At 38.1% G+C, this 25,418-nt stretch overlaps 1 protein-coding gene across 5 annotated transcripts in view; it reads right to left on the bottom strand.

Moving 5' to 3' along the window:
* Positions 1 to 25,418, bottom strand: part of UBE3D (ubiquitin protein ligase E3D) — an 84,485-nt gene that overhangs the window by 44,171 nt on the left and 14,896 nt on the right. For 3 of the 5 annotated variants that reach the window (XR_008748073.1, XM_055810337.1, XM_055810336.1), the window contains exons 5-8: positions 23,929 to 23,998; positions 21,384 to 21,453; positions 20,426 to 20,534; positions 15,129 to 15,298 (exon numbers count right to left, since the gene is read on the bottom strand). Coding sequence is in view for 4 of the 5 variants with exons in the window: in XM_055810337.1 (XP_055666312.1) it covers positions 15,129 to 15,298; positions 20,426 to 20,534; positions 21,384 to 21,453; positions 23,929 to 23,998 (419 nt within the window). In the remaining variant the exon portion in view is untranslated. Of the gene's footprint in view, positions 1 to 2,391; positions 2,788 to 2,815; positions 3,946 to 15,128; positions 15,299 to 20,425; positions 20,535 to 21,383; positions 21,454 to 23,928; positions 23,999 to 25,418 lie in introns of those variants that run through there. The other 2 variants (XM_055810340.1, XM_055810338.1) reach the window with 2 other exon arrangements.

Here is a 25,418-nt window from a genome sequence, read left to right on the forward strand (position 1 = left end):
TCAGGAGGAAGACATTTATCAATACGGGCATGTCCTGAGTTTTGAGTGCCCAGTTGCTATCAATAGCACTACTCTCCTGAGGTTTCTTTACAATTCATCCTGAAACTATAACCTTAATTTAAAAATGATCCAAAAGAGATGTTATATTGCAGAACATAAAACATATGGTGTCAAGTAACCTATCACAAATACAAGGATGCTTTACCTCAACAGAAAACTTGCCCATGTACAAATGCTACATTCAGCATCTGAGAATTACTTCACACCATGCAAAATGTGAAAAATTGATAAACAGGCAATCAAAAAGCCCAAATACATCATTCAAAACAGTGGCATGGCAGATCAAATACAAAAAAAAAATCTGAACTAGTTCAGAATGAAAGATTGCAAAAACCTCACCAGTGGTCTGCCTGGAGTCGTTAAGGGTCAGATGATTGCCACGGTGCTTAAGAAATAAAAGACTTGTCTCATTTGAAACGGCATTCAATTCGCTTCCATTCACCCCTTCAGTTCTCAGATGAGCAAATTATTCAAAGAGCAAATGCATAAGAGAAGTTTAAAGCTGCAGACAGTAAAGAACTTAGCTTTCAAATAGGAGCAAAACTTCTCATAATGAAAATAGGGGCAGTGAACCAAGCTGCACCACCTTAGCAAGGAATTTTATTAGTTATCTATTTCAAAAGGAACAAGTATCAGTGTCCAAGATTTAAAGACCACAAGTACCATTCTCGAACTCTTATAATAATTCTAAGCAGCACAAACACAAATTCAAGAATTATTTTATTTCAGCTTCTAATTTCAGCTGCGATTGACTTGTTTCCAGTTTCATCTGTTTGAAGTTCTCCTCTTCTCACCAAGACATTACTGAAGTCAGTCCAAAAATACGTGGGTCACTTGTCCAAAACAGCTACCAGATGATTTCTAAATTGGTAAATCTGATTAAAATATCTACAGAGTAGCAGCAACTGTGTCGTGTGCCCAGTTTCAATACCCATTATTGACAAATTCTAGAATCTCACAGATGCTGCAGAAAAAAAAATATTCAAGAGAAAAAAGGTAATGGTTTGGGGCTTCATCAGTGTCCTGGTTTCAGCTGGGATAGAGTGAATTTTTTTCTTAGTAGCTGGTACAATGCTGTGCTTTGGATTTAGTATGAAAATAATGTTGATAACACACTAATGTTTTAATTGTTGCTAAGTAATGCTTACTCTAAGTCAAGGACTTTTCAAGTTTCCCATGCTCTGCCAGTGAGCAGGTACACAAGAAGCCAGGAGGGAGCACAGCCAGGACAGCTGACCCAAACTGGCCAAAGGGATATTCCATGCACTAGAATGTCATGCTCAGTATATAGATGGCTAATTTCTTGAGAGAAACAAAGAACATTTTAAAGTTTCTGGATATACAGATTGCTCAGATTTACAGAAGTGGAAATGTCTAAAGCAACTCTGTTACTTTGAAAATCTGTAACTTAAAACTTCCTACCAACCACACTATAGCCTCTTGTAAAATATTTTTCCTAAAAATATTAGTTTCAATTTTTATAATTTAATTAAATGGTCTAATTTTATATGAGATTTTTAATTTCCAAGCCCTTAGAAACACTTCAATTTCCTAGTTACTGAAAGAAAACAAGAGGGAGTTAAACACAAAGTACCTCATGAAATACATTCCATTTAATTCTCCTCCTATAGCTTCCTAGGAGAAGGCAGTAGGGGGACACTAAACTGAGGTCCCAACAGAGGTATACATGAGTAAAAATTACCTCACAGAGAAAGAACAGAGATTTGGGTGCTGAAGAATGAGGTAAAGAAATCAGCTTAATTGTACAGGAGAATTAATCCTCCTGTAAAGAATGAGACAGATCTTTTTCATCTTCTGTTTTTTTCTTCAGTGTCACAAGTAGTTTCCTTCTAACAATGATAAAAGTCTTCCCCTGCTGGTTCCTAGTACAGTGAAATGGCCTTAAAATTCAAGAGGTGCTGTCACTCCATTTTTCTTTTTATATTAGCGGTTAATAGTAACTTTGGCTTTGCAGTAAAGGGATACAGAGGAAAGATCCTTCATCCTTCTCTTCATGATTTCAGTTCTACGTTTATCAAATTCTCTTCATTTTAAAGTGCTCTGGACTGTCTGAAGAGCAGCTTTGCTCTGCATGGCTAAACATAGAGAAGTTTTTGTCTTTAACAAGGGCTTAGATAAATAATCCCAAGTCCCAGTGGGTCTTGTTAAAGCAACATCATAAATTTTTTATACTTCCTTATGAGTTTGGAAAAAAATATGTCTACGTATCAGTCTGAGCTCATGCTGACTAATGTGGCCTTAGGGAAGGGACTGCTGAAATTCAAGCGTCTAGCCATTAGAAATGAATTTATAGATCCAATTATGATAAATCAGCACAGGTTTATTAAGTAATGATTAATTTAAAAAATAATTAGTAGTTACAGCTGTAAATAGAAGACATGCAGAACCAATGCTTAAATGCTGTAAAGCCGGTGTAACCTGTTGTTTCCATGCACTGTGAGCACGCAAGGAGGTATTAGCATCACTCAGTTTTAGGTATTCAGTGACCTGATTGATAAGCAGGGATGAGATAGCTGATGAAGATACTGGTCCCAGCTGTTGACCCCGCCTGGAGATCTGAACTGCTCATCACTCATTTCCTAAACTGCCACCGTTCACAGTGCAGTGTCTTTAAACAATCCAAAACTGGCAACAATTTACCTTCAACCATATGCTCTAAACTGCAGCAGTTGAGGACTTGACTGTCAAGTGGCTCAGATGTCTGTGCTGCAAAAGGAGAGCAAACAGTTGGTACAGCTAAGACCATAACCAAAAAGCAGGGTTGGCTTAAACAAGACAGCTTAAGTTCCTCATCTAGGCAGCACAGGGAGAGCAGCAGTGAGGTGGTATCCTCCATGGGCGGGCAGCAAACGCAGTAAGCAGTGTCACATCCCCTTGTCTCGTTACCAGTGGTCATACTGCAGTCCCCAGTAAAGGCCCTAACCACAAACCAAGGGAGCATGGCATTAGGCACTATGTCGAAAATACGGCCCATAACCACAGAGCTCACAGCTCATCTATCACTTATTAGGACAGAGCTGCAGGTTGAACCTTCTAGGCAAATGATGTGAACTGTACTCACATTAGATGCCAGTATCTTCCCACCAGCTCTCTCCAACAGCCTACCTCTCACTGCTCCTCACCACTGCTGTCGGATCAACCAGCAGCCTCAATGCCAGCACCTAGTACCAGAGGGATGGTGTCTTTGATACACTGTGCTGTCCTAACAGTACCGAAATAGGTGTGCATTCAGGGTCCTAGACTGGCAACAAATAGTAACACTTACTTCCTCATCATAATCAAGTAGACAAGCAGAAAAGAAAAATTATTTTAAAAAAGGATCAAATTAAATCAAAGTTGAATGAACCAATCGTTTGTATGACCAGCGATGGCACAGTGCTGCTCTTGCCCTGTACTTACAGCCCTGGGTTCCCTGGCCACAGCATAAAGCACTTCCCTGGATGTTCTCATGCAGGTTATTCCTACCAGCTGTGCCACATGAAGATTTGCATATGCTTCATAAACCTTAATTCCCTTTTTAAGACCTATTATACCTAGCAGGAGGCCATTTCTGAAGTTGAAATGGATTTTCAGAACAATATAAAGATGAAAATGTTTTCTGGCCTCTGATTTTTAAACCTCTGGGTAAAACTAAATCACTTCCACAGTGCTGTTGATATTCCATATAGAAGTATTCACAAATACCAGGCACTCCAGAACATTATGCTTGAATCCAAAGGGAGAAGTTATCCTGCTGTACAAATAAAAGCTGTAATCACTGTTCACAAAAAGCTCTCTGCTTGCCGCTTTAAAGTTTTCTTTTTTCTGGTGTACTGACTTCAGAAGAGAAGGAAATTCAGTATTTCAAGATGTAAATACATGAACCTGCAGCAAAGTAAGGAATACCATGAATTACAGAACTGGTTGATCCTGAGAATTCACTGACAGCAAAATTTATTATTTCCACCCAATCAATCCAAACTATCATCAAACAAAAGCCTAATTACTAAAGTTAGAACTTCACATATGCCGTATCTTCCCTTTCCCACTGAAGCTGTAATTTTCCTGGAACAGTTTATTTTTATCATCGTTGTCTGTCTTCACTGATATGACTGTCCCAAAATTTGTACAAATGCTTACTCTCTGCAGTTATAACACAACACTGACATTAAAATATCAGGTGTGGCTACAAGTCAAATCCAACAAGCAATTAAATCCTAAAAAAAACCCAACAAACAAAAAACTCCAAAAAACAGCAGTCAAGAACACAGCCTCCTTTCTTAAAAATAACATTAAAGTTAATTCAAAAGCATAAACTGGCACAGCAATGTTTTTGACGTAGGTCACACGTGTCCAAACTACCTTATTTTACTACATCCCACAGCCCACTTTGAAACCTCACAGTAGACTCATTGCCAATCTGGAAAGATCAACTTTCCACTAGCCCCTTTTCCCTGTCCTCAGCCAGTATGTGTCCTCACATGTCTGTCAGGTTTCCTCTGTGCATGGAAATATTCCTCCACAAATCACCACTCCATCCTTCACAAAACTGTCCCTAGTTTTAACACCCCCTCTCCTCAGAACTAATTCCCAGGTTTTCCCTTTCAAGTGCTCTGAAGCTTTCCCCTTCTGTCACGGCAGAGATTTAACGGTGTCTGTACAACCCACGCTTACATCGATGGAGCCCTCCACAGCACTTGTGCAGCTCCTGCAGTCCTGCTGCTGACACAAAGCAGAGCTGGAGGAATCACACACGCCATCAGCCACCCTTCCGAGACAGCACTGTGGGGGCTGCACTGCGCACACACGTGTACCTTGATACAGTCAGATCAGTGAATCCAGGATATTTTCGCTCTTTAATTTAGTTTTATGAGCTTTCATAAAATTTATGGATCAAGAAGCACGGAAACCTAGTCTCAGCTTAGCAGCACGAGGAACAGGAAGCGGAGACATACAGCCTGGGAGCTCAGTCCTGGACATGAGCAAGAGCAACAGAAGAAAACAGGAAGAGAGAGGGGATCTAGACTGAAGATTAAATCTAGATTTAGCCAAGTTAAGTCAATGCTGATGCAGGAGCTGACGTTACAGACAGACTAAAACCCAGCTTTGATGAAAGGAAGTAAAGTAAGCATGGAAAGACTGAGACACAGACACGAGCTCAATGAGAAGAGAAGCCTTTGAGTAGATGACCTTGTTCAAAGCCAAGGTACAGCAGCTGAAAGTAAGACAGCTGCAGATAAAGTACTATAAATCCTCTGCAAATAAAGTTAATTAGAACGGACTTTAGATGTAGGAGAACGACCACAAGTAAAGAAATAATGCCATAATCGGTAATTACTAAACTCTTGAATAGCAGCTCAATCAAGACCGTGGTACCAGTGCAGCTCTCCATGTACATGCAATCTGGTCACTGAAGAGCTTCCAGACAGCAAAAGAAATATGTTGAAGGTGAACTTCAAAGTCTTTTGGCAGGTCCATGACAGAGTTGGAAAACTGAACTACAAGGCATCTCCCATCCAGAAAGCTCATCTCCCTGAAAAAACAGCAACTGTGTCGAAGCATTCCTTTTTGCAATTCTGTTACACTTGATCTTAAAAGCAATTCTGTTTCTTGACAACATTATTCCTACTAGAAGGCTCTGCAGGAACCTCACTGCTCTGATATTAGAAAGCTTCAAATCTCCAGTCTAAACTTTTTCATAATCAACTATATCTGTACGTTCTCTCCAATTTCTACTGAAGGCAATCAGTGAACATTACCGTTATCTGGTATGCACTACTACCCTATGTTCTTGAAGCAATCTGCCGACTTATACTTTCATCAGACCTAACTGGTGACACAAGAAACTCATCTGGACAACTGTGTTAAATTCACCGGTCCTATGTGTAAAGGAGAGCTGCAGAGATGCCAAAGATGTCTGCAGAATTGCTATGTTGGGGGGCAAAAAACAGCTTCTCAGTAATCAATTTCTTCATGCACTAGCCAGTCAGTTTCATCAGTTTCAGAAAAACAAAATATAGTTTTCAATAACATCTCTCAGCTCAGCTCAGAGTTTGTATTTCTTAATCATCATGACATGCTTGAAAAATTAGAGACCTTTATAATATTAATGACAAGCAGCCACTTCTGTTTGAAATATGACAGCTGAAGAGCAGTTTGCAACACTAATATGCAAACAGCTGAAAACAGAAAGTAGAGACTATCAATGGATAGATTTTTTAGGTACAACTACAACCAGTAACCCTTACATTTGTTAAGAATATTGGATTCAAAATGCATGAAATCATTAAATATCTGATGGCTCTTCTTAGAGTCCCTTTAAGTCCCTCTTTCAGAAGATGATTCTTTACATTACCAGCATTAATTCCAGCTAGTCAAAACTATGCTGGATTCTCTCCCCAACCCCCCTGCCCCACTTAAAAGCTACTCCCCAGCTTCTAGAGGAGGAAGTTTAAAATCTGGGGGGAAAAAAGTGTAAAAAACACTTAGAATGCTTCAGCAGTGTTTTCCGTAGGCCACACAATTATTTCCATCACAAGACACCAACTTCAGACAAAAATGAATGAACACATGACATCGCTCAGCTACATTGCTTTGTGAAAGACACACAATAGTCGGGAAGCCAGTCAACAAGGAAAAAGAAATACACATGAAAGTGCAAATACCTCAACAATATTCAATAGTTCCATATTAAAATAAAACAGTTTTGGAGGGTTCAGAAAAATCATTGTCTACGGGGAACAAAAACTGTGATTAGTTTAAAACACAACTTCTAACCAGTTCTGCTACTGATACTATGCAGCTGCTCGGTACCAGCTGAAAAGCCCCAGCTGCAGCACTGGAGACACGGACATCCTGACACACACGCCTGCAGTCATTTCCTTGAAGAGCCATCTTCAATGAGACATGGTAAAATTTTGCTTTCTCCAGGAAAGCCAGCGAAATCAGGGCCCACAGAAGCACTCGAGTTACTCCTGCACTCCTGCCTCCAGGCCTATGGAGAGCTCTGTAATATCAGAATCCAGTCAGTGTCACTGTGAAGTAAGGAAAAATTTGAAGGCTTAACAGGTATTATGGTAATGCATACACTCTGGGAAGAACGCAAACCAAATTTAATAACTCTTTTAACCACACACAGAAGGAAAATGGGCATGGTCAATCAAATAGCTCACTTTGAGTAGATCTAATAGTCCTGCCTTCAGTAACTATTTGACTGAAATTCTAAAATTCTGCAAAAATTTATATTCCTGGAACATCACCTTCCACCTTTGCCGTCAGATCTCCTCCTCTTCTTCCTCAAACACTCATATTCACACAGGTACCACTTGTTACACCTATTAGTTGTACAAGTTACTTCATCTATAGCTTAAGGCTAGTACGCAGAGGAGCCAGCATGAGGACTGCCTGTTCTGGTTTGATGCTTAACAGCATTCAAAATAAGAAACCAACAACAATATCCTATTGTTGTCACACACAAATGGAAATATCCTGAACAACTTCACAAATTAGCCTTCCTTGGTCTCAAGTCATACACTCCCAATCTTCTTTAGCCTTACTGATTTAAAAAGTATTGCAAGTAAAATTAGCAGCCTAAATAATTTTGTTAATCTAAGTACTGTTAGTTTACACAGCCTGTCATGGAGAAACACAATAGAAACAACAAATGCTAAGTAATTTAAAACAGACCAAGATCCTAGAATTTAGTACATCAAGTTTTGAGATTTAAATAGTTCTTGTCAGCATTCTGTCCAGCAGGCTTTTATAAGTTTTATTTTTTCACTCTTGGCTCGTTATCGGATTCCTGCCCACTCAAATGGATCCCGCATTTAAAAGACATTACAGGAGTTGAGTACTTACAGTCCCCGAGTGAACCTAACAGTCTCTCTAAGTCTGTGAGAAATGAAGTGTAAGCCTTTAAGTGAAAAGCTGCTATAGCTTGACATACGATTATGAATTTATCCCCAGCGGATCACTATTGCATTTAGGCTATCTGGCTTTCAAAACAGCAGTTTTACAAGGAAAGCAAAATGGGTATTTTAAATAGATATATATGTGTTATAGTAAGACCTGAACAGATGTGACATTGCTGACCCTCCAGCAAACCAGCCAGTAACTAACACCTAAATGTAATCAACAAGAATGCTGCATGCTGTAATCCCAATGCGAAGTTTAGGATCCCCATGTTCATCTTCCAGTAGGAAATCAGAATTGTTTACTAAAGCCCCAATCCCAAATCTAGAGGCAACTCACTGAAACTAGCAGGAGATCAGTTTAGAAGAGGTCAAAAGAGTACTACGCAGCAGTAGTGAACTTCTGGAACTTGCTGTTACAAGAGATTGTGGAGGCAGACACCACCAGTAAGATCAAAAAAAAAAAAAAATATTACTCAAATTGCTGGTCAGAAGACACACGAACAGATAGTAAAGGAAACAGGCACAGCTGTACCCTCCAATATCGTTAATACACCTAATTGAGCTGAGCAGTACAAAGAAGTGCTGGAGCTCACATACATGCTCTGTTCTAAAGAACACATCTGGATGTCAGAGGGAGGATACTGGGCTAGACTGTACACTGCTATGGCCCAGAACGGCGTTTCTTACATTATTATCATCCTATAAAAGGTGAATTAACTACCTGGCAATGCAGCTCTTTTACACTACACTTTTAAAATTAGTTTCAGATAGTCTACCTGCTTTTACTTCACAATTTTTTCCCATTCAGCTTGACATTGCTTTCATTTCCAATCCTGAGATTCCCAAAAGAGCTTAGCTAGAGCAATATGTACCACAGAGACACGAGAACTATCAAAATGGTGCTTACCTGAATTAAAGTGTTCTATAAATAAATACAAAGAATAATATGGAAAAAAATATACAAGCCTGAGTTATTTTTTTCATTCTACCATATTACAGAATTGCAAATCCTAATTCAAAAGCGTATTAAATGTGACAGAACTTAATAGCATACTTATCTATTTTTTCTAAAAAATTAGAACATAAGAAGTAGCTAAGCAATACCACTTACAGTCATTTTCTTATTTTTACATTGCCAATTAGTATGTACAGAGCATTTAACACTTCTAATGCAGAGTACAACAGCAGTACCCTGCAAGAGGAGTAGTGACACACATCAGCATCTTTCACGCAATGTAAGAAGAAAGGCAGGCTATTCATCAGATTATTATCAAATGGCTAAGCGATTTGGGATTGCAAAATCCCTTTTTAAAAAAAACAGTCAGAATCCTACCTCTTCCAACTTCAACGTGGTGTCAACTCTTTTAACTTGCTTCCATGAAAGAATTCAAGAAAGGAAGAGAAAAAAAAAATCTGGAACAAAACGATCTTTCACGATCAATTTATAATCATACCCACTCATTTAATCATTCCAGAAGTTTATTATACTACAGAAATCACCTTAAAGAAAGCACAGAACAGTGAAACATTGGTCACTCCTCAGTCAGTCAACTCTTGGTCTGTGCACTCCCATGTGTTTTCTACAGGCAAGAGTTACTGAAACACTATGAAAAGGCATTCTATTTCAGACGTACAAAAAATCAGTGAAACAGGACACAGTTTGGTGCTTTGATGAGATGTGAATTACTCTAGAGTTACATACAGAATAAAAGCCATTCTTGGGACAAATAAACAACATTCTGGAAAATATCAGTAACAGCTTCATAAACAGCTCGCTATACACTGACTGTAATAAATTCACTGGGACTCAAAACCTCCCGGTTTTCAGCCACAAACTGAATTTGCTAGCTTATTCTGTCCCTCTAAAGCTAATAAAACAAACAATTTCTGCATCATTTTTCAACTCTCAAATGATAAGCAGCAGATTCTTACATAGGAGAAGGCTCCTGCAAAACCTGTAAACCATTCAGAGAGACTCTAGATGCATATGAGAAATAAAAAGCTACCAATGACTTTTTGACAAAGCTTTGCCTAGCACACACATAAAGGGAAAAGTGTAATCTCCTTTAACTGTACCTTCACATATATTTTCTGAGATCAAGTTATGGTTGAATTGCCATGTAACTGTATTTTCAATTTTCTTCATACATTTTTATGACAATCTCACTTCAGCAGTATTTACCATTATCAGTCCCAGCAGTCAGGGTTGTTTGCATAAGGTGTTATTTGCCAAGAACCTGATAACTTGAAAGGAAGACCTCTTCTGTCTGCACAGCAGATTCAGAGGTGGAGAAAAGTGGAGGGAATCAACTTAATCACATACACATCTTCCATAAATATCTAAGTAAGAACGGAGCAGAAAATGCATGGGCCATCCTTCTGTAATGGGACTCAACGACACCCATAACATACTTTTTTCATAGGTGACAAAAAGAAATGACAGCATGTATTTTCAACTAATTTGTTGTAGAACGATTGCTCACAAACCTCCCGCAAGGGTTGGAAGCCTAACTGCAGACAACCCCATCCAGAACTCGTGCTATCACACACCTAAGTGTTTCCAGCCCTCTTTAACAGCTGAAGGAGTAAGATACAAATCAACACAAAACTTAAAGGCTACCTTCAGGAAGATCAGAGGAATAGGGCTCTGCAAGGAGAAATGCCAAAAGCTACACTATAAATAGCATGTCTGGATATACCTAGCCATGTCTTAACTTCACAATAACTTAAAAGCTACTGAATGTTCTTAAGCAATGCAGTCTAACATACAGAGAATACCCAGCACGCAACTGTTACTAATTCATTGCCAAAACAAAGGTATATGGAGAGAGGCTCCTCATGACATGTTCTTAGTTAGGTCCTGCTCCACATCTCAGTTGCTCTCCCAGATACTGGAACAAAAGAGATGCTTCTTTCATTTACAGACAACACGAAGCTGGGAAGGGCCATCAGAACACCACATGTTGGAAATCACAATGGCCACAGCCAACAGAGAAGGTTCTGAACAAAATTAGGATGTAATTTGACAAAGGCCAACTGCACAAAACCAGAGGAAGGCTGCTTATTAGACTGCAATCTACCGGAAAGGATCTGCTGGTCAACACGGATCAGCAAATGGAACATGAATCGGCGTGTTGTCAATAAAACAGTAGATGCCATGCAAGGGGTAATCACCTTCTCAGAAACGTTCAGCCTAACTCAGAACACATTTTTGTTACAGCAGGATCGGCCACCTCCAAACAGCTATAGCTCCAAAGAGGTTAATTATCACTGCAGCTGGTAACACTCAGCAGCCAGTAACGAACCGTGAACATTTATCCTACTCAAATGTTTGTTTCCTTTGCATTGTTAACATTTAGAGTAATCCTGAATGTAAGGTATGGTGAAGGACAGGCCAGTGATTTACTGGAGGAGAGTTTCGCTGCTCGCTGAAGCATGGTGGTGTTCACAGAACATAATTCCTAGTTTAAGGGGAAAAAACACTTCCGTATCTGAGCAACAGAAATAAGCATTATTTTAATTATGAAGAATTGCAAAACTGTGCCCTGAATAAAGATGGAATAAAATGAGTTTTGGAGTGAGACTGTACATTTCTCCTGACATCCTAGAAGTCTGGAAAAGAAAGATCACATATAAAAGCTACTACGGGCCCTCCAAGAGAAATACTCAACTGCATCCAAAGGAATCTAGACCGAAGGGTTACTTCAAACAGCAGGTGCCTGAATGTGAATTTAGGCAATCCCAGCTAGGCTCTCTCTAGCAGAGGCAGCTTGCCAGGGGAGAGTTTCACAAAGCCCAAGACCTTAACTGGTACGATGGAACCATGTATTTATCTGACAGTAAGTAGACTTATGCTTGTGTAAGTAAACTAAGTACAGATTTTCTTTCATTTCTTCACCCCCGTTTTACAAATGTGTGATTATGTTATTATGTTTAGATATTACAAATAAACACTTTTATTTCTAGATTACCTTAATCTGTCTTAACCTATGGCCCAGCTACTAAGCACAGACTCCAGTGTCCAGAGGTAAGAAAGGCGCTTCCCTCCCATCACACAGATCAGATTCTGCCACTTCAGGAATCAGACAGGACCTGAGTGTACCCAGTGACTCGCAACAATTGAAAAGGCTCTCTGACATGTAACAGGGTATTAGAGTGCACGCTTATCCCTTGCAACCGTTGGGGTCTAGGTCACAAGCAGACCTGTTGACTGCTTCCTGCACACGAGGTATCCTTGCTTACTCCCCACTTGCAGGGAGAAGACCATGGGCTCTCAAACCTTTGCATTATTTCAAAGGCAGGTGTGTGTGCAGAAACAAGCAAGGTAAGTATTATAATTATTGTTGAAATGTGGGCATCTAAAGCCTTTGGAACTTGTGCTACTCAAGAAATCAGACACGTCGTTCAGAATCCTTGAAATAATATTTGAGATCTAAACTCAAACACATTGCATTAAACAAGCTACGCTGGTTTTGATATTTTTGGTTCTGCTGTGTTTACATTCCTGTAATACAGAAAGACTTCAGACTTACTGCACAGATCCAAGCAGTACTTCAACCCAGCTAAGAGATGAGTTAGTGAAAACATACTGAAGTGCTAATGTCCTTTTTACTGTTCTTTACTAGAAATATATAAATGGGAAAACAATTCTAAACCAATAGTTACTTCAGTTTCTGAACCTTAAAAAGAACCCTCTGTTCTTTCTCTTCCATTGTTGCATTTGTCCAGGGACTGCACAGGGAAGATGTCAATTACTGTCAGAGGAGAATTAAAACCTCACTTGTGCCTTCTGCTCACTGCAAAATCCTAAAGATAAATAGAAAGTAATCTTCACAAACAAGTGATTCGTAACAAGTCTGTCTGGGGAACTGGAAAGAACTGACTATAATCTCAGCAAAATTCCGCCGCTGAGAACTCTATTCAAGAAAAGCATTTATGAATGCTAGGTAAGTGACTAAGTAGATATGACTTCTAGCTAAATAACACGTCAAATATATAACTCATAACTCAATGTGTGTTAATGTAATTACATGTTCTCAGTGATAAAGAACTGAAACTTGAAAGACAAAACTGTAAGTTACACTTCTGTAAGAGTTCCCTTACCACTTCTGTAAGTGCTAAGGGAAGTATTCATTTTAGAACAGGTAGTGATTCTTGCAATATCTCCCACTCTAAGAATAAGTTTAAATGATAGTGTTTTAAGATGTGTTTTGGATCACTAAATAACATTTAGATCACAAAGGTTTCCCAATGCCAGCTTCTGAAGCTACTATATTAGTAAAGGTAATTGTCCTCTTCCATGAATAATGTTAATTATGCATTATGACCTTTTCTCTGACTACTAGAATTTTGCATTCTCTCATGTCAAGAGTTAATTTCAGTTATTCAGTATTGGATCTGTTTGAAAAATGAAAGGATACACTTGGCAACATTCAGGATAAACGCTATGATGAATCACATGTTCTTGTAAGGTGTGTTTTTCTCCTACAAAAATATTTAAATTCATACGTACATGGTTGCTTGTCTGAGACAACATTTTTGCTGTACTTTTATGAGGTCTTGGGCTATAAATTAGCTGCATACGAACTGAATCTGGAGGGAATGTCTTCTAAATTTTAAATACATCCATACATAGTTAGATCTGTCATCTAGTTTCCAAGTGTTTAAAGGAAAAACAACAAAACCAAACAACTGTTTAAGTGTGACCTGTACAAAACCAATGCTTTCTTTTCTATCACTGCAGAAACAAAAGCAGAAAATTATGCTAAAATCAGATTCCATCACCTGCAAACATTGGACCCACTGCTTAATCAATATTCTCTTATCTTTGTTCTCCAGCAGATGAAGGCTTTAACATGTTAGGCAGTGTATGCTTTTCATAATGTAGACTGCAAAGCTTGCTGAAATCAAATGCTTCCTTTATGAGAGCTCCAGTTGACTTGGGCACATCCAAGAAAAACATTTATATGGCATTATATTCAACCACCTTCCTTGCCTCTTCTCTCTTCCCTTCTCTCAAGGCCCTGTTTCTTTTTGAACTAATGCCACCACTGGGCTGAAAGCAAGTTAAAGCTAAACACAGAAAGGCTAGATAACTCAATGAACTTGCTGAATCATATCAAAAAAGGACTTTCCTTTTGAGGATATGCTACATGCTGAGAGTAAGCTATACTGATACAACACTACTTATGTTATTCTGCTAGGCTACATGCACAAGTATATTTTAACAGAGACATTGTTAGATGCATTGTCCATGTATACAAAGATGATTATTATGCTAATTTACTGAGACCCACCAGACAACACCTGTAGTGCTGAAGATAACTTGGCTTAAACAGACAAATTCCAGTCCTGTGAACAGCTCTTTCTCTTGCAAAACAAAGCATAATTTTAAGGCAAAAAAGGTCAAGACTGAAGCTGGAACAGGGAGGTAGGATTTGCTGAACTATTAACTAGCCACCTCTACCCTCTTGGCTTCAGCTGTACCAGAGGTCCAAATTCTTTACTGTGCGAGTGCAGAGAGGGTTATTCCCATAAATAACTTGACAGATGAGATCAGATTTTCACACAAAACCCAGAAATTGAAGGCGAAGAGGAAGATCTAGTTAAACTTGCACAACATTCAGGAATCAGCCCATGCTCCTTACCTCCCCTCAATTTTTCCTCCTCCCTGAATTATATCACCTGGAGCTACAGCTGCAGGGTGGCATGGTCTGAGACTATATGGGCAGAACTCACCCATTGTCCATGGGATTCCTAGCACCACCATCCTTCCAGCTTCTGCCAAGAGCTGGAAAAATGGCCAAGCTCTGAAAGTTAACACAGGGGCGGGGGGGCATGCACAAACGCAAAAGCAATTACTCTCCTGTGTAATGGAGACAACTTCCATTTGTATTACATACCTAAGTTATCTACAAGTGCCCCTAGAAACAACATAACTCTTTAGTGCAAAAACTTAACAACTAGATTTTCTCCAAATACCAAATATGATTCCACTATTCCTCTGGTGCAGAGAGAGGGAGGGAGGGAGAGAGAGAGAGAGAAATTGTATGCCATTTGAACAGACTGTCCAAAGAACCTCAAAAAAATATTGCTGGTCTGAAAAGCAATACAAATCAAAGATCAGAACCTGAGGTCAGAAAAGGCTGTACTTACTCCTTATTCCTGCTTTTAATGCATGGCTGGTAAAGGACTTTGACAGCATTCCAGGTCCCCACTGGTCCAGAGCTAGGCATGAAAATATCTCCAAACAGTGTAAAAACACTGTGGGAAGAGGAACTTCCTGAAGACTCCACTAGCAATGTGTCAGAATTTAAAAGCCACATCTAGAAATGAAGAAATAATTTATTTTACTGTAGTTTACATCAATTTCAATTTGTTCCTTTACTCTGATCCTAAATCAACTGATACTAAAGCCATATTCTCACAAAGTTTCTAATAAAGTGTTAAAAAACATAAGTTCATGGTTGATTATTCACACAGTCTGCAGTTTCTAGTAGAGAAAACAGGTTAATACAATAAACTGATGTCTGATTTATCACAGTCACTCACTCTTAAGAACATTATTTCTGTGAAGCTGCCTCTTTTTGTGGCTGCAGCACATACCCTTTGCTAGTAACAAAAGAAACAGTCCCATGTTGTCTGTTTCACTACCAAATGGATTATTTCTCTAATTTCATAGGTTTTTAAGAATGAGTCGAACATATAATGTTGAAAAACTGAGGGGTAAAGACAGGGAACTGAAAGATTGCCCACTGGAAGTGCCAGAAATTAAAGTTTTTTAGAAAAAGCATGACAGTTATGACTGGATAGAGCTAAGACATGCAAGGAAAAAGACAGCAATTAATGTGGTCTAAAAGGAAGACTGGGATTTAGAAACAGTTGTAACAGACCTTTACTTGGAAAATAAATCTTTATCAAACTTGCTAATGGGACTGGCGCTCTTCAGCACTACATGTTCACAGGAATTCACAGGATATTTACTGGAGAGAGTTTTGAGAAAACTGAACTTTTTGCATCACATTATGGATCTAATTAAATCTTTGTGATTGTGCATCAGTATTCCAACTTGGATTCGGGGCTTTCATGCTAAGCACTGCACGAAAAAGTCAGGCTTTTCTTCTAATCACAGCCTGCAGAATGAAGTGATCCAAGTTACCAATGGAAATCAATTTTTACAAGTCCTGAGCCCATATGAAATGTTTATATATGAAAAATTTAACAGAGAAAACAGGATTTATGCAGTGCTGCTCACTAGAGTAATCTTCTGCTTCTCATGACCTAATCAGCTTCAAGTAAAACGTGATGTTAGGTAGCAGACATACGATGATATCCCCTGTAGGGGGAGAAAACCATTGTTAACAGGACACACAGTATATGTCATAATTGAATGTGACAGTCACAATTTATCAGAGCCCAAGGCTCAGAACATTACAATGGAAGCTTCATAAAAGAGGAATGAGATATATTGATAAAGATGTCTTGGGAGGAGATGGGAGGAGGAGAATCACTTTAGCATATGCACATAAATGATGACAAGCAACTGCACTTGGCTTAGGAAGTGGCTGTTCATCAGTTTCGCTCTGGTAACTCACTGTACACACCCATAGCCGAAACTGCAAAATATATCTCATTAGTCAGGACCACTGCACACGATGCTTTAAGCCAAGTGTTGAAGAGATGTTGAAGAAAATGGGGAAAAAAGAGAAGTGTCTTGTACATACAGGCCACTGCCAACACGCTTAGCTTTAACTAAACAGAGTTCCATCCTTTTGAAATTATTAACACTTCCCTGTGAAGAAGCCCCCTGGGATGCTTTTCAGAAAGGGGAATATCCTTCAAACTACTCTAGGAAACAATGCAGCAACAGCTGTCTGCTCCTTTCAGAATCCTTCTGCAGCTTGCTTTAGAGAAAGCGATCAAACCATTTCATTTGCATGGTCCATCTGAAATGTACTTCCTTCTACCACAAGCGTTGATATGTGGCGTCTCACAATAACATTCTACCGCTTGTTCAGAGTATGTCTTTGTCTCAACAGCAATACAACAGATCTGTATTAATAATTTAGTACACAATACAGAAAAAGCAAATGAATCTTTGTGGGTGGAAAGACACTTGGCCATGAAAAAATCAACTTCTGAAACTACATTTGCTTCTTCAGGCAATCATTTTCTTCTTCTCCTCTTGCATGAATTATTTTTTGATCTTGCTTTTGGTCTGAATGAACAATCACCCACCAAGATTTGGTGAGTTGACTCAAAGCAGTTTAGACATGAGACTTCTGGCTAATGTAGTTTCAAATTTTGATCTGTGCTTTCAACTAAGTTACTCAAAATGTAATCTTTCCTTCCTCCCTACCACTCTGTACAGCAGAGCCTGCACAACCAAATCCCTTTCATGTTAACTCCAGTAATAAAAGAATCTCTACAGAAAGATAGAAATATAAAGTTTAGAATCCATTCATAGTGTGGATTGATGACATTTTCTGAAATGACAGCAGCAGGAGAAAGCGTTTGTGTTTTTTGTTGGTGGTTTTCTAGTTGTGTTGGTTTGGGTTTTAGATCATCTTGTCAATAGGTTTCAAAGACGTTCTTATGAGAAAAGCTGAAATCTCAGTTACACTTCGTGATATTTGATTCAAACAGGTGAAATACTATGATTTACATTATGTGATCAGTTTCCTAAAACCTCAACCTGTGTCTGCAGCATCAATTTGTAGACAATCAGACATCAATTCAAATTTAACATGGCTAAAGAAAGCTGTTCTTCCTTGTTAGTTCTTTCTTAGCTATTGCAAACATTACCATTACTTAAATCATCACACAGGTCAATAATGCAAACATCTTTCATTACAGCTTCCTTGTCCTCACATTCAGGCTGTTAGATAAAGATGAGGTTTCCTCATATTACACAAAGAATAAAGCTAAGAGACCTGGGTAGTTAAGTCTCAACAGGTACTCATTATCTCACATCTTGATGACTGCAACATCCCCCTCTCCAACTGTGACAAACGCAAACTTGTTCTGCTCATGCCCTCCAAGACATGATTCAAGAACCAGTATCTGATTGACAGGTGTCTCTCATTTTGTTACGTATTTATTTTCCTGGGATATATTCCCACTCCCTCTCCATTCATTCCTGAAATACAAGCTGCCTTACTTTCAAAGCACTTTACAGCTTAATCTCACTCCAAAAAACCACCTTTTATTCAGTACTGCAAAACTGGAGTGAGTATTCAAACACTCCAAACTATCGCACACCTTTTTTTGCCATATTTTCAGATACGTTTCTTTTGGGGTTTTATCAGGTTCATCACGTTCATAGGATAAATTCCCTATATTAATCCAGAAATCTACTTATTTACCTCTTTCAAACCTATCCTTTTTTATAAGTACAGAAAAAAAATTACTTCTATTAAGGTGTTGCTATGCTGACCAATAATGTACCATTTTGCTTGTGTTCTCCTATATCACTATTCGCTTGCTGTCCTCACCTTATTCTCAGCTTGTAAGTCATGCAACTTCAAGGTAGGGAACCCTTCATCAGTGGAGCACAGCAAGGAGGCAAGTTATTCATCTTTTAGAGAATGTGAAAAGGGCAATGACACAGTTAGGACAAATACAGAAATCTGTATATGCCATCTTTTTTTTTCCTGGGAGACTTATTTATTGTCATCCTTTAAATAATAATAATTATAAAAAACCCCACAACATAAGCAGTATACAGCTTTCAGGAACTTGGTTATCACCAACTTAAACAACAGAAACTCAGTTATGATATCTGCAAATAACATAACTGGTAATGTCAAGTGATATACACAGAGGAAATAAGTATATGTAATATTTGTATGTTAAAAAGAAAATCTAAAAAGACTTGTGAGAGACCTTAACCTTAATTACCTTACACACAGCCTAAGCTGTGTGTATTCATGTATGTAGGCACAACTGTGAAATAGGATCTTGGGCTTATTGTCAAAACAAGTGGGATAGCTGGTCCATGATGCATCAGTGTGTACTCACAGCCTCAAGCACCTACATTTTTTACTGTTTAGCTGTTTGCAACATTAATATAAACAATGCTCACATTACACTTGTGTCCACAAGGCCTCTGAGTCCTAAGATTTAACCCATGACTCCAGAACAACTGTTGGTGTGTATATAGTACCTAGAACCTCACCCTGGGCGTGAGTAAGGGCTTTCAGAGGTTAAACACACAAAAAAATACTAAAACCTCACTAATAAAAAGGAAGGATGCCAATCAGAAGCCAAACCCTATGCTAATTCAGCCTGCTCCTCTAATCAATACATTGGCAAAAATGCAACTCAGATTTAGGAGTAATGGCAATCTGCTAAATAAGGTGATTTTTCTGTTAGAAAATAACCTGTTCATTCTATATAAGCTACTAGACTTAAGCATCAGAATTTTAGGTGACTTGGAAAAACATATGCTACAAGGGAAAAATCACAATTTTTAATGACTCCTCAATTAGATTACAAATACTGACAATTATGAGTCTGCTCATGAGACCTTACTTTATCATCACAGAAGTATTTCTCAGTGGTTGCATAGATGTTATCTTGGCACTAAGATTTATTTAAAAGCAACATACATACACTTACCTCAGAATCTGGATGTTTGGAAATCACAGAACTTGGACAATGTGTATGTAGGTTTTATTTATTAATATATTTATTTAATTAGATTGCCTCCCTCAACAAAGTGCATCTATAAGTTTATCCAGGGCAGGAATCCACAATCATGTATTCCTTTATCTTTGTGTCTATGAATTACTCACACAAACTGCAAAATTACAAACTCCTTGCCTGTATCTAGTTTGTGAATAAAAGGTTATACCAAGTGCATAGTATTAAGATAATTCCAGACCCAAATTCCTATCCATCTTAACAGTTTGAGGAATTTAGCTGTCACTATTTAAATATCAAGTTTAACAGCATTAGAACATTAAGTATAATAGGCAATTTTATTTTTGTTTACACTTCACTTTGCAATGCAATGTACTGACTACATTAGAAGTCTCTGCTGACTTAAGACAATATTTGTGAAAGATGCTATACAATTTGATGAACTTCTGGTGATTAATGACAAGAAGCAGTGGACCAAGAAGATGAGATACATATTATAAAGTAAAAACTTGAGTTTTCCATAATTTCTGAATACAAAACACAGTGTTATTTCTGTGCTACTTGTGATGCACCTGTAGTACTTTCACTTCTATATTAATAGAGACAATTTCCATATGTACATCTACTTAAAATTAAAAACAGCGATAAATTTCTTACTTGAACAGAATTCTTCAGAACTACTTCAAGAATTCGAATTTCTTAATTTTCTTTAAATGTACAATCATGAGCAGCATAAACAATACATTTTAGGAACTGGGATTCATAGGTTGAACTTCTTCAGCAGGATAAAGATAAAAAAAACATCTTACCAGAATATAGCTTTTTCCGTTGTCCCCTTTTACAGCAAATCTAAACGTGCTTTTAGCAGAGGACAATTCCACAAGACACTGAGCAACCATGCTCTGTATGAATTGAGACCTGTTTAAGAAATAGCCGCGTATTATATGTTTTCATAACGACTGCATGCACCAACTCACTCATATTGATGCAGTACAAGTATATGAGTATCACCATACTGTTAATTCCACTACAGTCCTACAATCACTTTCTACTGAGAGATGGGACTTCTTTATCTTTCTCTTTCTCAAAACTAGAGGACTTTATATTTCCTGCCATATGAATTTTTTAATAGATCAGCAGTCTAAATTGTGCCACATCATTTACTTTGACCAACGCCAATTGTCAAATGCTGAATAAAAGCTTTTGTCTGTATACTTTACACATCTGAACACAAAGTTCAGAATGATGCACGTTTCAAATACAAATCACAAAAGAAAAGAACTGTGACTAACAGATAGTACAGGACACAAGATAGCTATATCAAGTTCTGTTTCATCTTAGTCTTAACATCAAATTGAATTTCTTGAAAATTCAAAAATGTCATTTCCAGTTAAATATTTCAAGCTTTACTTGATTTAACTTTATATAATATAACCTTCCATTTTCTTCATCAGTCACTAGACATAATGCAAACTTAAATAGTTCAAAATCAATAAATTTTGGCTTATCACCTGAATAGTGAGACATTGCAACAACTTATATAAACTCTCTCTCCTGCATCACACACAAACACACACAAAGAGAAGCGAACAAAATCATACATGACTGAATTCAGACTACAATACCTTTACAAAGCTTAATTCTGTGACAGCACTTTGTTACTTTATGTAATTTTTCAAGAAATTAAAATGTTAACTGCATTTCTAGCATCCTTCCTAAAACATAAATGTGAACAAATCATCTGATTTTTTTATTTTTATTTTTTACCTTGGTGTTGGGGTGAAACTTCCCTCAGATGGTCGAATAATCACCTCAGTGACATAATATTTAACGGTATCTAAAACGACAAAAACTTTTTTTGAGTACAACAGAACAACCGACTTGTTAAGAATAGAGTGTAAGTCACCGTATCACTAAATAAACTTCTGTTCAGTGTTCGATCAAGAGGTGGTCAAATTCTGCTTTGGTTTGTCGGAGGAAAAGCCACCAGTAACAGAAAACATACATTGCCAGAAGAAAACTGCTCTGAGCTAATTACATGATCAGCAGTTTGTCTTCTATATTGATCTTTGTTTAATGCTAGAAACAATCACCTTGAAACAAAGCAAGTAAGAGCTGAAGCCAAACCTGAAAGATGAATTGAAAGAACTTTCCTAAAGCACTGAGATCAGCATAGCTTACATAAGTGTTTTAGTACCCTCTGCTGCTCAGTACTGCTGCGGTGAATCACAAGAGACAGTTTTAATAACAGCACACACAGGAGAATAATTTTGGTCTTTGTTCAAAGAGCAGAATAGAACTCCTTTCCAAAAGTCACATTACCTCAACACTAATACTGCGTATCTTCTGAGTCTCAGTGTAGCTGTTCCCCAAAAGCTCCACTAAGACAGCCTTTAACACTAAATGGACGTGTTTGAGTACAGAATTTAACCCCCATCAATAAAGTCTGGTCAAAGATGATAATATTGAAATTCTGGATCTACACTACAGACACTGCCTAGCCAGGGGCCCAGAAGAACAGGTTAAGCATAGAGAGCAATAAATTCATCCTACTAAGCCTTAGAATGTGAACAACAGTAGATTGATCAGTTCCATAAATTTCAAGGGTGCAAGGGATTGTCTCCTCTGATCTCTGTCCACACACACCATTAAAACTGGATGAAAGCAAGCATTTCCGGAAGATACTTAATATGTTTTAAAGATTCCAAAATCCTGGTAATCCCACCCGTTCTCCAGATAAGTACTACATGGTTTTAATTATCCTCACTGCTAGGAAATTATATTTTTACTTCTAAGTTAAATTTTAGTCTGCTACGTGTTGTGCCTAGTCCTGGAAGACAGGAAGAAAAGAAGCCAGCTCAGTCACTCCAGCTCCCCAGCTGCTACCCTGAGTAAGGAAGTGGTGCTACTGCCGCAAGAGCATTAGGAATTAAGATGTTTGCTTGCAGAGAAATAGAAAGTGGGATTTCCCAAGAAAAAAAATCACCCAAGTATACGGGGATAGAGTTGGGGGAAAGAATAGTCGACCTGGGAATTTAAAAGCCAAATCTGGCCTCCACAGCTACACCACTCTAATCTAGCTTTATCTTCAGGGCACTGATACCTGCTCCTGAGGAAGCACCAAAGCATGACAGTCAAGTCTGCTCTCTAGTGTTTTTTCACAGAGATGGTTGTGTCTAGACTTACACCATACATCTCTGGTTAGGTTTTTTGTCTGTTCTTTGAACTCTATGTAAATTTCCTACAGTACTGTAAACAATGGATATGCTATATAACTTCAGCCATGTACAGAGTCCAAACCAAATCCCTGCACATCCACACAGCATTTGTTTTTTCCCATACCCCCACTGAGCACATCAATTACTGGTTGCTACAACCGTCTGAAGGTTTAGCTATTAAGGCACCCATTATTCATGACGATCTCTGAAGTCCTTTTACAACCACTGCTTTCCCAAAGTCACAACCTGCTTTGTGGGCTTTCAAACACCTTACCTTAAATGCGATTTTATTAAAGCCTGTACTGTTCAGATCCCTGTACAGGACAATCAGAACCTTCTGTAACAGAAGATCTTCTGTCTTGCATCTCCTCATGACTTATTTCTTATGCAGGCTTTGCTTTTTATGAAAAGTTGTTATATTCTCCAGATCTCTGAACTAAGGCAGGCTCATACTGACTGATGCAGAGGGAGAATGAAAGAATGAACACCACTAGTACCAGTCTTATCATTGATTCTCTCCTGTTAATAACTGCATTTTAAAAACCACCAGAGACTCATCTTTACACTACTTCAGGTAAACCCTGCTGATTCAATATAATGACAGTTTTTACATCAATAATCTCATTATCGGATGATGATGAAAGAGAACCTATTTCTTGGACAAGGCTTCCTTCACATGAAACCAGACTGGCTGCTATCAATCATATCTTTAGCTTCTAGTTCTGTGTTGCTGAAGCTCTGAATTAACCTTTCCATTATTCTGTAGGACTGACAGCAAAATAAACAACCTATAGTTTATCAGGCCTCATTTTTTCTGGGATTCCTAGTAAACTGGAATCATGCACTGAGTCTTCCAAAGCTTTGGAATAAACCAAATACACTACAGAAACATGGAAGAAGAAAATCCCTGTCATAAGCCACTTTCAAGGTCTAACAGTGGAAGTAACAATCCCAGCTGTTCCAGAAAGGAATGAGACAAACACACAGGAATCAGCCCTGCACCTTACTGATAAACTACTTTCCTCCAGAGTTTTTAAACTCCAGTGCTCAATGGCTGATGCAGTGGAGTCTAGTTTGGTTTGTACATCCCATACCTGATGATACTGTTTCTCCCACCATTGTCTTGCAGCGCTTACAAATTACTCTGGTATTTTCCTTTGATTTCTGTAGGACAAAGAAATGTCATTTAAATGTCACTTAGTTATTCTGAAAAAAAGAATATATAATTTTAGCACATTCTCCAGAGCAGATAGTGAACTTTGTATACTTGTTTCTGTTCTCTTTATGTTTACAAACACACAGATTTGCATTCACTGCTTGAGCTTTCTACACTTTGACTTGCTTGTAAGTTTCATACTAGTTGTAATGTCTGGCAATATCTGCTGACCACACAGCACAAACTGAATAGCTAACAGGAGAATCTTGTCATATTGAGTGACTAGATAATAAAATGACAAGGTAAATTCGATTTTGATAAGGGCAAAATAATGCACATGAAAAGAAGTGTTCCAAAATACATGCATAAAATATGCTGCAACGTAACTACCATCACTCGGTACAAAGTTCTAGCCACTGTGGACAGTTTTATAGGAACACCAGTCCAACATTCAACAGAGAACAGAAAATGTCCACAGAGTATTCTGAATTACTAGAGAACAGCTGAAGAACACAACATAGCACGATATTCCAGAAAGGTACAGTGGATTCTGTTATTGAACAACCCCACTCTCTCAACTCAAGCAGAAACAGAAAAAGTATTGACAAAGAATAAATATCAGAGGTGCAAAACAATTTCCATACATAGCAAGAAAACACATGTAATGGGAGAAAGCATGAAAGACAAAAACCTGAGGAGTATCATTGAGGTATATAAAAACATGGATGTTTAGGAAAAGCTGAAGAAGAAAAAAACATTTACTCTCATAGCTCACGCTACGAAATTATAACCTAGTTTGTATCAAATAAAAGGAAGGTGTTTGTCACATAGTGCATAATATAGTTTGGTACTCACTAGAGGCAAGTACTTTTCAGATTAAAAGTACACATAAGTTCAAAAAGTCTTCAGAAACTCAGGGGATGCAATGTTCATCAAAGGCTTATTAAAACCAAAAATGTGGACAACATCTAGTTCAAGAAGTCTCTACGCTGGCCAAAACATCACTCAATACCTGCCTTACTCTTATGTATCCATTACTGCCCATTGAAAAAGATCTCATTTCTGGATGAATCTGTGACATGCCCTAGTCACACTCCTACTAATTCCAGTGTTAATATGTAAATTCAGTATTCGTATCAAGATGTAAGTAAGCACAACTCCTACTTTAATCCAACGTCTAAATTCCAGAACTGGTTCTGTGTGGGCTGATTAACCTGGGCGTAGCACAGTACAACTCTGTTCCGGAAGCAGTATGTATATACAACCACTACGATGCTCCTGAGTTAATAAACCCTTATGGAGCTAGAAATCCTGAGAATGCAATGAGAAGACATCTAAACTGGATTTTTACATGTAGTCTGTGTATAATCACCTTTAAAATTGTTTATATAACATACAGTACATAAAAATACCCATGTGTAATTAAAC

This window comes from Falco peregrinus, chromosome 7, assembly GCF_023634155.1.
Source record: "Falco peregrinus isolate bFalPer1 chromosome 7, bFalPer1.pri, whole genome shotgun sequence".
In the NCBI taxonomy this organism is placed as follows: Eukaryota; Metazoa; Chordata; class Aves; order Falconiformes; family Falconidae; genus Falco; species Falco peregrinus.